Below are 15,003 nucleotides of genomic sequence, written 5' to 3'. Positions count from 1 at the left end.
GCAGTTAACCTGATTTCCTAACATAGTGCCTTAAGCAGTTCAAAAGGTCCCATTTCCAAAATGAGGCATGATTTTTATACAGGCAAGTTCCCAGTGGGAGGAACACAAAACACACCCAGACTTCAAAGGGAAACAAGGCAAGAATACATCAGTGCGCTTTTGCGCAGGTCAGACTGAGCATTGAAGAGAATTGTCTCATTCCAAACCGAGCTGATTTCCCAGCAGCTGGAGCAGAAGATGAAGGCTTTTCTCCTCCAGTTCTGCATGAGAGGAAATGACAGGAGGCAACTCACTTGCAGGCGCTGTCTGTGCAACAGTTCTCACAGTGGCCACGCCACCGTGTAAAACAATGTTGCCTCAGCATGCAGAAACAATATTTATACACAGAGTACAATGGGGAAATTGGAATGGCTGCAAGCAGAACCAGCCCAAGGCATTTTGCTGGCTGAGGCGGAATAGCAAATGATGCCCAATCCCAAGTCATGGTGCATAAGCCAGTCAAGTTATTTTGGCACTTGAGGCCAATTGACGAAAGCTTATTATGCTATAATAAATTTGTGAGTCTTCAAGATGCCACAAGACACTTCATGGCTTTTGAACACAAAAGAAGAAGAGCTCCCTATGCTCCTTCACATCTGTTCACCTTTCTCTAGCAACTGCAAACCCCTATTGTCAAGGAGGACTATGCACCCACCAGAGCCTGGCCTCATGGATCATGCAACCAGCAAGTTCAGTCCAGAAAGATGCTTTCAGAGCCAAGGAGATTCAGACGCACCTAGCAGGTCAAGCCAAGCCACGCTACACGCTCATATATTATCTGCCCCTTGCCCAAGCATTGCTGCACACATCCCTTTTTGCTGCAGTACCACTTCTGTCTTCCTGGCCCAGATAAGTACGTTCCTGGCATTGGCACAGAGTGTCGGAAGACATTCTCTTGGCAGGATCAGGAGCTCAGATCTGACCCATTTTGTTAGCTTTGCTGGCCAGATCTTTACCTTGTAATCCATTTGCTCAGAGCAATTGAAAACATACACCATGATCCCTACTGCCCTGCCCAGGTCTTTGGTGGTCTCGGTCTTCCCTGTGCCAGCTGGACCTGCAGGGGCTCCTCCCATTATCAAGTGGAGGGACTGTGTCAGGGTGATATAGCACCTGCAAAACACAGAGACATCGGGCCCTTGATCTCAGGATGTTTGCTGGGCCAAACTGAAAGTTACCACAGCTGAGTAGCTCATACCGGTCAGTGAGTGGTGTGATCACCAGCCGTGGGGTGTTGCCAAGATACTCATAGGAATACTGGAGCTGAGCATCACAGATGTTGGCATAGCAGTGCCTCTTTTCTTCATCCCATCGGTGCCTAAGTTGGGACTGCCATGTAAAGGCCTGGGAGCTTTCCACCTGCCATCCAAATGTAAAATCATTTACTTCATATTGCAGAATAATTCACTCTAATGTCTACTTTCCGCCTGTCAATCGCTGAAAGTATTTTAAATGTAGGGCAAGGATGGGGAACCTCAGACCTTGGGACCAAATTCGGCCCTCCTGGTGTTTCAATCAAGCCCTCCAGGGGTGCCTGGATGACCATGCCCCTTTCTCTGGCCCCACCTCCTTTCTCCAACCACCAATCATTTGGTGGTTTCCTGGATACCAATGGCAGAATGGGGCTTCCCTGTCTTTTCCTCTTCCCTCTACCCCCCCGCCTTCCAAATCTACTCCAGAGAGTTAGGGGACAAAGCGGGTTCCAACTCAGGAAGTAGTTCCTGGGATCCTTGTGGTAAAGCCACCACACTGCTGACCCCTTAAAGACAAATAAGATAAGAACATTTCATTTTTTGATCAGAGATAGAACCATCACAACCCCCCTTGCACATCCCTCCAAGATCCCATTGGCTAGAATTATTCATATAATTAAGAATGTGAAGAATATAGGAAACATAACTAATTTTAAAATTGTCAACAGCTAAGAGATTTTATTTATTCCGCTGTACATAAATACCGCAAATAAATAAATAAAACAATACATTATTCTAGGGGGGTTTCTATGCTGTCTCCTGACCCATTATCACAGGCATTCCATTATATCATTTATCTGTGCTACCTCACCCTTTTACCCCCTTCATGGTGGGGCTAGCCCTTGCCATGCTTTCTTCCACCTTAAGTAAAAGGTTGTTTGAAGGACAAATGAGTGAAAGCAGTCACTTTGTCAAGTGAAACCATCTTGAGATGATTCTAAGAAAATATTTGCTTATAAGGGCATTTCTACATGAAGCTGTTATCCCGCATCTTTACTGAGGCTTCTGCATTCTTTGCAGGCTAAGATCAGCTCTTTTACATGTGTTTTTCTCTGGATTTTGTTCTTTCTCTACCTTTCTATATGTTTCATTACACAACCAGCAGGTGGTGCTGTGATATAGTGGAATTGCACAATTACATGGGGCTTTATATTGCATTTTCCAATAATAAGAACAGACTTTCCTTATTAAGAAAAAACCTGTGATAATAGTTGCAAAGAGCAGGAGAGGCCCTGGAGGATGACATAGTGTAAAGGACCCACAAACCACCATGAGTGAGCAATCACAAGTGCACTATAAAAACCTCGTGTAGAAAGGCTCTAACTGCCAATGAGCAAAATGATATTACACCATCTTTAGTGTATAATATACCTTTGCTGTAATCATTTTGGCAATGACATCTCTGGCATGGACATCAATGGTACAGATCGTCATAATCTTCATTCTGTCTCCTGGGGTTAAGTTCCCAATGAGCAGAGTAATTAATGTGTTTAACTGGTTAATCTAGGAAAAGAAAGAAAGAAAGAAAGAAAGAAAGAAAGAAAGAAGGAAAACATAGAAGGAGTTTTCTGATCTCTAAAACTATGAGACCTAGAGACTTGCTTTGCACTCATGCATGCACCCCGCCCCCATCCACACCCCCACACACCGATTGTCAGGAAGTCACATTCAGCGATAGGGGTGAGTCACCCTATGCAATGTGCAATGAAAACAAAATATTCTCTACTGCTTATTTGAAGATTTTGCCATTGCATAGAACAGAGACCAATTCTTTGAGCACAGGCAGGTAAAATTAGAAGGGGCAGCTGCATACCTGTTTTTTATTGTAATCTTTAATTGCATTCTCATAGCCTTCCTCCAGTCGTGAAAAGGCAATGCCGACCTCTGTTGTCCACCAGATCTGGGTACACGTTAAAGCAATCTGCAACAACAGACAAATTATTCTATGAAATGCTGAATGCTTGTATGTTGCCAGACCCACCCTTAGACATCATACCTTGGCCTCAGATATGCAGTTGTGGTAGTGTGAGTGATCTGACTTTATTTAGGCTTAATTCTACAAAAATGCAGAATGGCCTTGCTTTTCTCCTTCTGGCTGTATTTGCTCCTTATTGGAACTGACACTTGGTTCTCTTTTCTTTGCACTCCACATGCAACATAAATAACATTTCCATTTTGATGTTGGCCTTTTTGCTTACCTGTGCTGGGTAATCAAATAGCCATTGCTCTCTTGGCTTTTCCTCATAAGTTACTACAGCTTCCGAAATTTCTTTGCGTAAGGTGCTCTGCATTCTCTCAAGTAATCGGTTTAACCAAACCTCCACCTAGGTGCAAACTTTCCAGTTTAATGTCTTGTCATATATCGCCCTTACCTTAAACAACTGTCTTCCCAATCCTCAATGCACTATTTTTGGTTCAGGCAGTGCTGTGGGTTTAGGGGCTGGGACCCTGAGATGAACTGGTCAGCCTTGTGGCATTCTGAGTCTACAGAAGCAGCAATGGTCTAATAGTCAGAACTAGGTGTTCTCATTGCCACAGCTTGGATTCAGTTTCCCAGCTGGAGAAGTTCAAGGGAACATGAAGACATGGAATAAAATCTCCCCTCAGTCATGAAACTGATTGGGTAGCCATCAGTATCTCTCTCAGCCTCACTGCCTCACAGGATAAAATGGGATAATCCTCTTATATATCACCCTGGGCTTCATCACACAAAGCTAAAAATCCTGCAATTTACCAGGGCTTCTGCTTCCGGAATCTTTGTGGGATCAGACTGGGTCCTTTCCACGTGGCTTAAAAAAAAAAAACCCTAAGAGAGCAATCCTATGGCCCACTGGACACGGTCTAGAGGGCCATAGGATATGCTCTTTTCCGGGAACCGACCTCAGAGCCCACGCTTGAGGTCGGTTCCCAGAAAACTGACCTCCCCCCTCCTCTGCGCTGCCTCTGAGGCAGCAGGGAGAAACCCCGTCCTCCGCACTCGTAAGAGGAGCGTGGAGCGACTGAAAAGGGGCATTTCGGGGGGCATTCCGGGGCGGGGACAGTGGAGCTGCGCGTACGACACATGCAATGTGTCGTACGGCAGCTTCTTCTCCCGGTCAGGCCCCCTGCCGCTAGACAGCCAAAAACGGCTGTCTAGTGAAAAACAGCAAGGCAGGAGAGGTGCAGAGGGCACAATCCCCCCCCCCCCCGTGCCTCTCCTGCCTTGCTTTGGATAGGCAGTCGCCTCCGAGTTTGGAGGTGGCCGCCTATCTAGTTAGAATTGCGCCCTAAACTTCTCAATGAGATCTATGTGGTTCATTACAAAGCCACTAGGCGGTACTTTTGTTTTATTTGTAATAAAAGCAACTTAAAACCATACACCCTCATTTATGTTGACTCCATGGCAGGAGAAGGGAAAATGCCAGACTTTCCTCATCATGGAAAACAACGCAGTAGAGCTCACAAAAAGCGGGACGTTCCCTGGATGAGGGCTGCGTTGTGTACAGGAGCTGCAAACTTCTGTGAGTGAGCAATCTCCATAGCAGGATAAAAGCCTGGTGTAAAGGAGCCCTCTGAGTACCTTAGGGGGAGGTGCTTTTAAATAATTTATGCTTTAGGGCGCAATCCTATGCATGTTTGGACAGAAAAAAGGCCCAGAACTCCAAGCATGTCTGAACCGTCCATACATAGAAATACACCTGTAAAGATCTTTTAAATAACGTATGCCTTATAGTCTGGGCCTCTCAGTTCAAATTTCATGTTTTAATTAATTGTATTTTAAGTTTAATTTTTAAAAATTGCTTTATGTTGTAATTTTTAAAAAAATGTTTTGTGAACCGCCCAGAGAACTGGTGTTATGGGGCAGCTAATATAAAAATGATACATAAATAACTGAAATGGGATTGCTCCTTTTCTGACTCTTCTTATGCGGATTGTAGGGCTCTGGGTGCCTTAGGAAACAGAAGCCTGAGAGGAGCTCGCTTGTGTCTCACTCAGAGTGAGCTTGTGTTGAGTTGCTGATGCCACTGTTGGGAAGCAGCAAAGTAGGGACAGCAGGCACAACCACTTCTATCGTGCAGCCTTCCCCACCTGGTGCCCTCCAGATGTGTTGACTACAACTCCCATAATTCCCAGCCAGCATGGCTGGTAGGAATTGTAGTGCAACACATGTAGAGGGTGCCAGGTTGGAGAAGGCTGCGATGGTGTGCAATATGTGCAATCTGACTAAGCAAGCAGAGGGGCGTTTTCAGTGGCTTCATGCAACGCCACAAGGAAACATAAGTAGACTTCCTCCCCTTAGTAATTACACAGATCAATTGTCAAGACTGATGTTGAATTTAAAATTACATCCAGCCCACCTGTCCAGAACAGTCACATTCCTTGTCAAAATCAACATACTCGTCTTCTTTGCTGTACATTCCCAAGCCAATCTTCAGTGGCTGCTCTTTGGCATCTAATTTGAATTTCAGCTTGGCCATACTATCAAATAGCTTGGACAAGTGGCGGGAGACCTTCAAGAAGAGGAGTGTGATATTAGGGAACAAAGTATATGGATCTACAAGGGGGAGGAGATGACTAAGGAAGATATAACAAAGTGGGGCACTGAACAGTCTAAACCAGGGGTGGGGAACCTCAGGCCCGGGGGCCAAATCCGGCTCTCATATGATCCTAATCTGGCCCTCCAGAGTCCCCCAGATGGCCTTGCCCCCTTCCCCTGTTCCCCCTTTCCCCCAACCACTGACTGCTTGGTGGTTTCCCAGCTTTTGTGCATCTTTTCCCCCATTCTGAAAGATGCGTTTCCTAAGGCTTAGTTACTGGCAGTAAGAGGTTTAGGCTACAATATGGTAATGTTTTTTTGTATTTTTCCCCACCCACTTTTGTCTTTGGCCCCACCCACTTTGCCTTCAGCCACACCCACCACTGATATGTGGCCCCCAAGAGCGTCTCCAAAATTGAATTTGGCCCTCCGGCTGAAAGAGATTCCCCGCCCCTAATCTAAACAAATAAGTGTCTAGATTAGAGAAGATCTCTAGCATTCCTGACAGACCACTGGTTCATCCAGCCCAGTATTTCCTCCTCTGACTGGCAATGGCTCTCCAAGATCTCAGGCAGGGTCTTTCCCATTACCTGCCACCTGAGATCCTTTCAAAAACTGGAGTTCTCAGAAGTTGAACCAGGGACCCACCACATGCAAAGCATGTGCAGTACTACTGGTCTACACACACGCCCTTCCACCGCCATCCCCAAATGCTGATCAAGACACAGGATGATGTGCAGTTTCAGTTAATCTGTGTCTTTTGCCTTGGATATCTTCTCGGGTGAAAAAGGTGTTTAAAAAAGAAGAGGTCTAGGATTGAAATCCCCAAACCATTCATGCAGATCCTACCTCAACAGGGTCATTGCCATTGGACAAAATATCCAGCAGGTCAGCAGAGGATACAAAGTAAAATCTAGGGAAAGCCAGTCTCTTGGTTTCCAGATATTCAGCCAAAGCCTTTTCACAGAGCGCCAAGCTAATAGGCAAGAAGGAGAAGAGACAGTGGAAGTAGTGCTGCTTTTGCTCCTTAAAAGTGCACTATTATTATCATCATCATCATCATCATTGTTATTATTATTATGTCAGTGCCATGATGTACATGATGCTTTAAAGAATAATATAAGCAACAACATCAACAAGACAGTTCTCTGCCCTAAGGAGCTTACAGCCTACATTTTGGCTATCAGGAAGACTACAGAGAAGGGGGAGGCAAGGTTAATAAAGGATGGATGATGGGTTCTGTCTCGGCATGCTTAGGCTTTGGGTTAGCAGAAGATACTGGCTAAGGGATCAGGCCAGACACTTCATGAAATAAAAAATGGTGCTAGGTGTGTTGGAGACCATGGGCCAGCTCACGCCCGTAGGCTAATCACTCACTGAGTGTACTGATGTCAAGCCATGATTTCCACATATGAGTGAGCCATTGTAGGTTAATGTATTACCAGAGAATACTTCCATATAACTTGATGCCAACTCAGACATAATGCCTTTGGATGGAAACAGCTCATATGTTTGGCTGAGACACAGCAGGTCTTGAATAAACAAAGGATGAGGCAATCAAGGAAAGGACATGCATAGATGTGTGTGTGAACTAACCCCATAATACGGATTAAAAGGTCTAAAACTGGAAGAAAATGGTCCTCATGCTACTCCACCAAGTAGTGATGTGCCTCAGATGTCACATCAAGGGCAGTGATAAAACCGCTTTGCATGTTAGCTTCTTACAGCCCAGTTTCAGTGCTCCTTGAATCCTCAGCTCTTGGCTGACATCTCATCTTCTAACTGTGAGAGTACATGTTCAGGGCAAGAGCTGGATTTTCACATGATTCCTTCCTGGCCATGAAAAGCTTCTCCTTCCTAGATACCAAAAAGTCCCATTCTGACAGAGAGTATCCTGCAAAGTAGTCAAGAACTAGGCAGAAAAGATATCCATCTATTTAGGATAATCTGCTATTGGATCCCAGAGCCCAGCTCAGGTGTTTGCCACTAGGCATATTTCAGAGGGTTTGTAAATGTTGGTCATCGTACATGCTCTGCTTCTGTTCTATTCTGATGGATGACTGCACCATGCCATGACTACCATTTTAAACACATGCGCATGCACATGCACGCATGCGCATGCAGCCACGCATGCACAACCTGGCATCAGTGAAGTAGGATTTCCGCAATTGTCCTTCTGGGCCTACAGTTGGAGTTGAAATGTACTTCAACAAACTGAAACCAGAAAGCTTTCCTAAATCACAAACTATGCAGCCTATGATTTCCTTCTTCCGCTACTAGTAAACAATCTGCCCAGCTATATTTTATACTTGTGTTATAGCAACATTAGATGGAAAATTACATCTTCCTGACCTTTGCTGCAAGGCCTCTAGCTTGTCGTAAAGACCTGGTTTATTTGTCGCTTCAACCACGTTAGGGGTTTTTACTGCATCAGCCATTAATTCCTGTTAAGACAAAAAGGTGGATTTGTCAGCCACTCAAGGATGATTCTTTCCGCAGGTGATAACGAAGTAAAAGGAAGAGCTTGCTCACCTTAAAATCTTTGTCAATCGAATCAAAACGCTTAGAGTCCTCTGGAAGTTGGTTACGAATGTCTTCTGAACCAATGAAAATGCTCTCCAGGTGGCTCCAGGTTCTCTGAACTTCAAACCAGATGGATATCACAGAGTCAGCAGTAGATAATTTCTGCTGCCAGCTGGAGACTTCCTGAAGGAAGTGTGCTAAATACTTGGAAGTCATCAGAGTCTGGAGCTGCACTTGATTTTCTTCAAGGGTCTCTACTAATACTTCATCAGACTTGAGCAACATGGTTCCAGTCCTATGGTGGGGCTCATGTTCAAATTGCATAGTTGACCAGGTGCTATCAAGAGCCTTCAACACCTTCAAATTAAAAAATAAAAAATTGCCAGAAAAACTTTCAATCCTATAGCTTTTAAAATGAATAGCTTGCAAATGCAGACTTTGCATGATGTTGCTGTACTGTTTGCCCATCCTGATCAAGCTTGGGTTAGCATGCCAGAACAGTGATGTTAACTCATGAGGAATTCAGTTTGGCAAAGCCAGTAAAACTGCTCCAGACTTTTAATGTATGTAGCAGGGCTATAGATTTATTTTACCTTATTTTGCATCTTTGCATACTGCCCATCAGCCAAACAGTGGCAGTTCACAATAAAGTACAAACAATAAAATCAATAAAATCCAGCAAAACCAATCAGTCATAGTAAAACAAACAATAAAGCAGCAGTTACAACAGGTTAAGATACAGAACTTTAAAGTCTGGGGAGAACAAAGAGGTCTTTGCCTGCTGCCAAAAGGTAACAGAATAAGCACTGGGTTTGCCTCTCAGGGAAGGAAGTTCCACAAGAAAGTTGTCACCACCAAAAAAGCCCTCTGCCTGGTCACCACCCACCTCACTTCAAAGGGCAGGGGTACTCGGAGAAAAGCCTCCTTTGATGACCTCAACACACACAGGCAAGTTGATATGGGAACAGGAATTCCTTCAGGCACTTAGGTACCCAGCTGTGTATGGCTTCAAAGGCAAGCACCAGTGCTTTGAATGGCACTGGAATAGGACCAGAAGCACTGACATGATATGGTCCCAACATCTGACCCCTGTCAGTAGGCTAGTGGCCATATTCTAAATTCAGACAATCTTCATAATGTAGATGAACAAACTGTATGAGATCTGCTAGTCTGCTGCCTGGCACAGAAAACCCCAACCAAATTGTGCTTGCCTCCATTCCAAGAGAGGGAATACATCCCATGGATGCAATCAGTCCACATACCATAGATCAGGAATGAAAAAAGCCCTTAATTTGAAAAACCTCTGTCAGAAGATCTGCTTCCAAATATAGAAAACAAAGTGTTATCTTCCAGCATTTTCAGGGGAGTGAGAAACACAAAGAAGTTGTAATTTCAGACTGCGTTATATGCAACAGTAAGGTATGGCAGATGGCACAAATAGTACCTTTTCCATCCCTGACTCTTTCACAGCCTTGTCTACAATACTGCGAACATCATCCTCAAATTTGTGAAGATTCAGCTGAAGTAGGTCTGCAAGTGTTGTTTCATCAGACATGGTAAACTTCACCTGGTACAGGAGTAAATGTTGAAAAGGTAGTTACACCGGGGGGGGGGGCAATCTTCACAACAATGGAACGAGAAGCACTTTGGAGTATTGCCTGGATTTTCATGGAATCAGCTTAGGTCCATCAAGGATACAAGAAGCAAGAAAAGCCAAGTGTACCATACCTAAAAAATCTGCTTTTCATGGGTCACACAGCGCTTGAAAGCAACATATTTTGGGGCTGGGTGGGGGGAGTAGAACTGAATGTCATCAACCTGGCAAAGGCTGGTCAACCAATGAGAGAGGCTTGTTTCCCACGCCTGTCCAGGCTCCCCCACCCCCAGCTACCACATTATTATCCCCGACAGCATCTGAAGGCTCTCCATGGCAGCACCCCACCAGTGCAATTTTGCCCCACTCAAGCCAATGGTCAGGGAGTTAGAGCTCCCACCCTCTTTCTCCTTTTCCAGGGAGTAAATACAGGGATCTAGGTACTTCACCCATTGACAGTCTGCAGCCTGTTTTGCCCAGTCATAAAACCCCAGTTGCGCACTTCCAGGGAGTAACCACAGCGACCTGGCTGCTTCACCCATTCTCAGTCTACAGCCTCTGTTGCCTCCTTTCCCCCCATTGAGAATCTGTAGCATCTTTTTCCCACTGAGAAAACTGGAGTGACGCTGTTTCAAGTACCAGCTATCTAGTGAGAGGAGGTGGCCAGAAGTGGGAGCCTGCAACCTCGTTATTTCTCTGTATCAATAGGGTGATACAATGAGAACTAAAGAATGCAGGAGAGGGAGGAGAGGATGCGCCAGCAGAGGGAGGCAACTCCAGCCAGCCCTTTCCCTCTGTGCAGAGAAGCAGCTCCCACTGAGAAGAACAGGCTCGCTTCCCTCTGCAGCCCCCCTTTCCATGCTCAGTGACATGCGAGGAGACAACCAGTTACTTCCCCAACCTGGTGACCTTGAAAAAAAAATGATGTGGAGCAAATTTAATTACAAATTAAACTGGGGCAATCAGCTGTTCCCTTACTTCTGATTAGGGATGCTGAGCTTGTGTTTACCCTTTGGTTGGAGTTCTTCTCTTTGTTCAAGTGCACTTGAGGGCAATGAGTTCCCCAAGCTCCAACAGCCGCCATTCCACTTGTAAGAAGCTGCATTTAATTTGGGGATATCGGGCACACTGCACTAGAAGTGGGCAGAAGCTGGCTTAAAGGGAAAACGCGGCACAGAACGCCTCTGGAAAAACTCTGGGCTTCAGGCTGGAAATGATGGCTTTGCTGCAGAGTGGCCACGGTGTCATGTGTCCCTGATGACTTTAAGCCACAGCATCTTTGGAGAAAACTTCCCATGTAGACAGGCCCCAGGACACTTCCCCCCACCCCTATTTTACAGGATAGACATAGTATGTCTATTCAGAAGGAAGCTCTATTTAGTTCAGTAGCGCTTACTCCCAGTTAAGCCTTAGACAATGTGTGAGAGAAGCTGTTTTAAGGAAGTGTTAGAGAGCCAATTGTAGACATATTCACCTCATTATGCATAATTTTTGAAAATGTCTTAATCTAAAAAAATAATAATCCTGTGACAAGAGACGAATAATATTTCTACGGTCCTCTCGCCTGCACTTTTCTCTGTCAAAAGGTACCAAGTGTCGGAGTTTGTTTCCTTACCACACTTGCCAGTCTTTATCACACATCTGGCCTGAGATGGGAACATGCAAAGAAAGAGATTGTTCTGGACTAAGAAATAAAATATATTACTTAGAAGCCCATTATATATTGCTTTTGGAATGTGAAATCGAACTCAGATGTCCCAGGCCTGACCTTCTGCAATGCTTTTTGTAAGTAGCTGCAAGAAACCTTCAGGTTAGTGGGTGGAGGACTAAATGTTAGAAATAAAAATAATAACTCCTAGAAATTGTAGGTACTAGCTTTAGGCTGTCTAGGTTACCTGGGTGGCCTGCATGAGTTCTTTCCAATGTCTGTCTCGGATAGCTGGATTCTGGAGCTCACTCACAGCTCGGAGGGATGTGATCATATTTTTAACTGTGTTATCCAGTCCCACAAAAGCATCCCATGCTCTCATTTCCTTGTCCAAACCTCTCACATCCTTAGCAAATTTCTTGCAATCAAGATCCATCTGCTCAACATTAATCTCCTTCCACTTGGTCGTCTTCCAGTCATTAATGCTTTGATCTACCTGAATTAGAAAATAGACACGACTTAACAACTGAACAACAACAACATGTCGAGTTTTTATCTTCTATTTTGTGAGCAAAAGGGCTTTACTATATGAGGCTGTTAAACTGCTGCATCTATTTTTGGTTTCATTGCAAAACTGAAATCTGAGCACTACACAAAGAATGTTTCCTTTCCTGCTTTTCCACTACATGACCACTAGGTGGCATTGTGGTACAGCGGAATAGCACAAGTACGTGTTTTCTTCCTCCATTCAGGAATAATACCCCATTTTCCCTGCTCTAAAAAAGCCCCAACCCTTGCTGAAAGTGCTGTTTACAAACAGAAGCGAAACTGGAGGGTCACGACATTGCCTAAAGAACCTGTAAATGACTGTGAGTAGGGAATAATGAGTGCACAATAAATGCCTTGAGCAGAAAAGCTCAAAATAAGAAAACTAACTATACTGAAATCATCTTGAAGCATTCGACAGATCTTGCAACTCAAAAGGGTTGACATTTCCAGATATTAAGAGAAAATGGAAATGATCCTTAATACTTCGCTACCACTTGTCTCTATCCAGTCAGTGTAAGTGGTAAGATATCCCATCCACCTTTCCCCAAGGGTGATAGACTTTTCAGGGGGAATGTGTATCCCTATGCAGGAAACAAAGAGCCCTGAAAGAACTAAATGTTAAGAAATGAAAATAAAAGACCTGAGGTTCATAAAATGACAAACCGCTGTACCCTTGCTATATATGTTTAAGGTTGACATGTGCACTTTTGGACTTGAATGGTACAGCAGAGAGAAGTAATAACATCTAATGAAGTAAATGTAGAAAACACCTACAGCTGTAGAATAGCTGAGTTAGTTCTTGGGAGAATCCCATCAAAGGGAGCCAAGATGGCTTCTCAGGGATTGGAAGCAGAAACTACTTGGGAATCATTTCCTATCATTTTGACAAACAACATCCCGTGTTATTTTTAGTCTGCAACCCCATTTCCCCATCACCACAACCCATATTATAGTGTTACATGCTGTCTACTTCCCCAAATGGTAAGAAGTTCCAGGGCAGCGCTACTGGGTTTAGTCAGTGTTACCGTTGGATGAGAAAGCATGGAGACTGACCTTTTGTAATAGCTGCAGTTTACAATCGAGTATATAAGCCAAGCACAAGTGGAGGCAAGCAGACACTTCTGCAAGGCAGCAGGTCTGACTGCTACCCTGTAATGGAGCCCCAGAGAGAATACTTGCACCCCAAGGTCAGCCACCTAACAGCTCTCTTTGTCCCTCATTCTTTCTGCCTTTCCAGTTGTAAACCTGCAGTTTCTCATGTCAGACCTTCTGCTTGTGACTTGCCCATTTGGGAGATTATTTTACAGTCAACCTGGCACCCTCCAGATATGTTGAACTACAACTCCCATCATCCTCAGTCAGTACTGCCCTGCTGGATGGGTTGATGGGAGTTGTAGTCCAACAAGGTTCAGGACGGCTGCACTGAAAGAACATTCACATTCTTTTGTCAAAGTCTGGATTCTAACCAGGCAACACACGACCGGGCAAAACCATAGTGTTGGAACCATTCACAGTAATCAGGCAGCAGACTCACATGAAAAGAGGCAAACTGTGATTTACAGGCCCGGTAATGTTTGCAGCCTGAACATGCTGATGACACAGTTCAGGATTTTGATCTCACAGTTCTCCTTCCCTTGTAGCCAAATTTAAAATGTCGGTACAGAGTTCTTGCACCTGTCTCTATCAACATTTCCTACAAATACAAGTTCAAAGTCTTACCAAGACAATCATATCCCAGAGCTCCTTGAGCAATCGCACTTCCTTATGGCATGCCTTCAGCTGTTTGTAATCTGGGACAGATACCTCAAACAAGCTTGCGGATTTAGATAGGGCTTCCATCTCTTTTTCCATAGCAGTGATCATTTTTTGTTGCTGGAAGCACAAAACGGAAAGGGGTTACCTAGTATTTTAGGCAGCTGAATGCAGATGTTATGCTGGTGCTGGTGCTGGATTGGGAGCTGTCTTTCTACCTCATCAGCATGTGCTAGTGCAGTATAACTTGTGGAGTTGCCAACATACCAGGGCAAATAAGCAGGATAGCCCCGGAGTGAGGAGTGTTGTAATGTCTTTCTAGGGTCTGAACCTCCAAACTGTCCTGCAAGTTAGATTAGCTTCTGCTCTACTGAAGTCTCCTTGATTCAGGGTTGGTGGCACGTGCCCTAATTGTCATTGGTCTAATCCCACAAAGGGAAACCACTGAGCCCAAACATCTTGGGAGGTTTTGGAAAATGCTGTTTTTCTATGGCACTAAAAGCATGCCTGGCATGTTATGGCAGGTAACCTTCCGGGTATTGTCTATATAGATTTCTCCATCTCTTACCTTATTTAGGGATTTGTATGGATCTGGATCAACAAAAGTGAAGGGGGCATTGACTCGGAATTTCTCCCTGAACTCGTGTTGTTTAATCTGAGAAGGGGAAAAAGAGAGGAGAATGGCATGGTTAAGCAGAACCATGCAACATCAGGAGGAATGATCATCAAACTGGATGATGCTATAATACACATGAACAGTAACCATGGTGAGGATGTTTGTGGGTCACAAATATCGAAAACATTCACCATATGGCACAGGTTGTAGGGTAAGATGGGATACCACTGGTAAAGCATTTTGTTGGTACGAGCTGCAGCAGAACCAGCAATCTTCCTCCTCCTCTTCCTCCTAGACTCTAGGACATGCCATAGCATCACAGCATGTTAGAATGCATTTCTACATGAGGCTTTTATCCCACACTGTTACAGAAGCTTCTGCTTCCAGATTCTTTGCAGGATTAAGATCACCTCCTTTACACGTGCTTTTTTCTGAGGGCTTTCTTTCTCTGCCTTTCTATATGTTTCATTATATACCCACTAGATGGCACTGTGTTATAGCAGAATTGCTCAG

General features: G+C 44.5%; 1 protein-coding gene across 1 annotated transcript in view; it reads right to left on the bottom strand.

Annotated features, from left to right (window-relative positions):
• DNAH17 (dynein axonemal heavy chain 17) overlaps window positions 1-15,003 on the bottom strand; it is a 117,688-nt gene that overhangs the window by 72,765 nt on the left and 29,920 nt on the right. Inside the window, exons 23-35 of the mRNA XM_084837750.1 lie at window positions 14,443-14,529; window positions 13,842-13,994; window positions 11,821-12,069; window positions 9,776-9,898; window positions 8,341-8,688; window positions 8,161-8,252; window positions 6,658-6,784; window positions 5,630-5,782; window positions 3,491-3,616; window positions 3,106-3,213; window positions 2,664-2,795; window positions 1,238-1,398; window positions 996-1,152 (exon numbers count right to left, since the gene is read on the bottom strand). Coding sequence (XP_084693876.1) covers window positions 996-1,152; window positions 1,238-1,398; window positions 2,664-2,795; window positions 3,106-3,213; window positions 3,491-3,616; window positions 5,630-5,782; window positions 6,658-6,784; window positions 8,161-8,252; window positions 8,341-8,688; window positions 9,776-9,898; window positions 11,821-12,069; window positions 13,842-13,994; window positions 14,443-14,529 — 2,016 coding nt within the window. The remainder of the gene's footprint in view (window positions 1-995; window positions 1,153-1,237; window positions 1,399-2,663; window positions 2,796-3,105; window positions 3,214-3,490; window positions 3,617-5,629; window positions 5,783-6,657; window positions 6,785-8,160; window positions 8,253-8,340; window positions 8,689-9,775; window positions 9,899-11,820; window positions 12,070-13,841; window positions 13,995-14,442; window positions 14,530-15,003) is intronic.

Source organism: Heloderma suspectum, chromosome 2 (genome assembly GCF_057233095.1).
Source record: "Heloderma suspectum isolate Gila_16-S chromosome 2, 16-S_ref, whole genome shotgun sequence".
Classification (NCBI taxonomy): domain Eukaryota; kingdom Metazoa; phylum Chordata; class Lepidosauria; order Squamata; family Helodermatidae; genus Heloderma; species Heloderma suspectum.
This window is presented reverse-complemented; position numbering and strand designations above follow the sequence as displayed.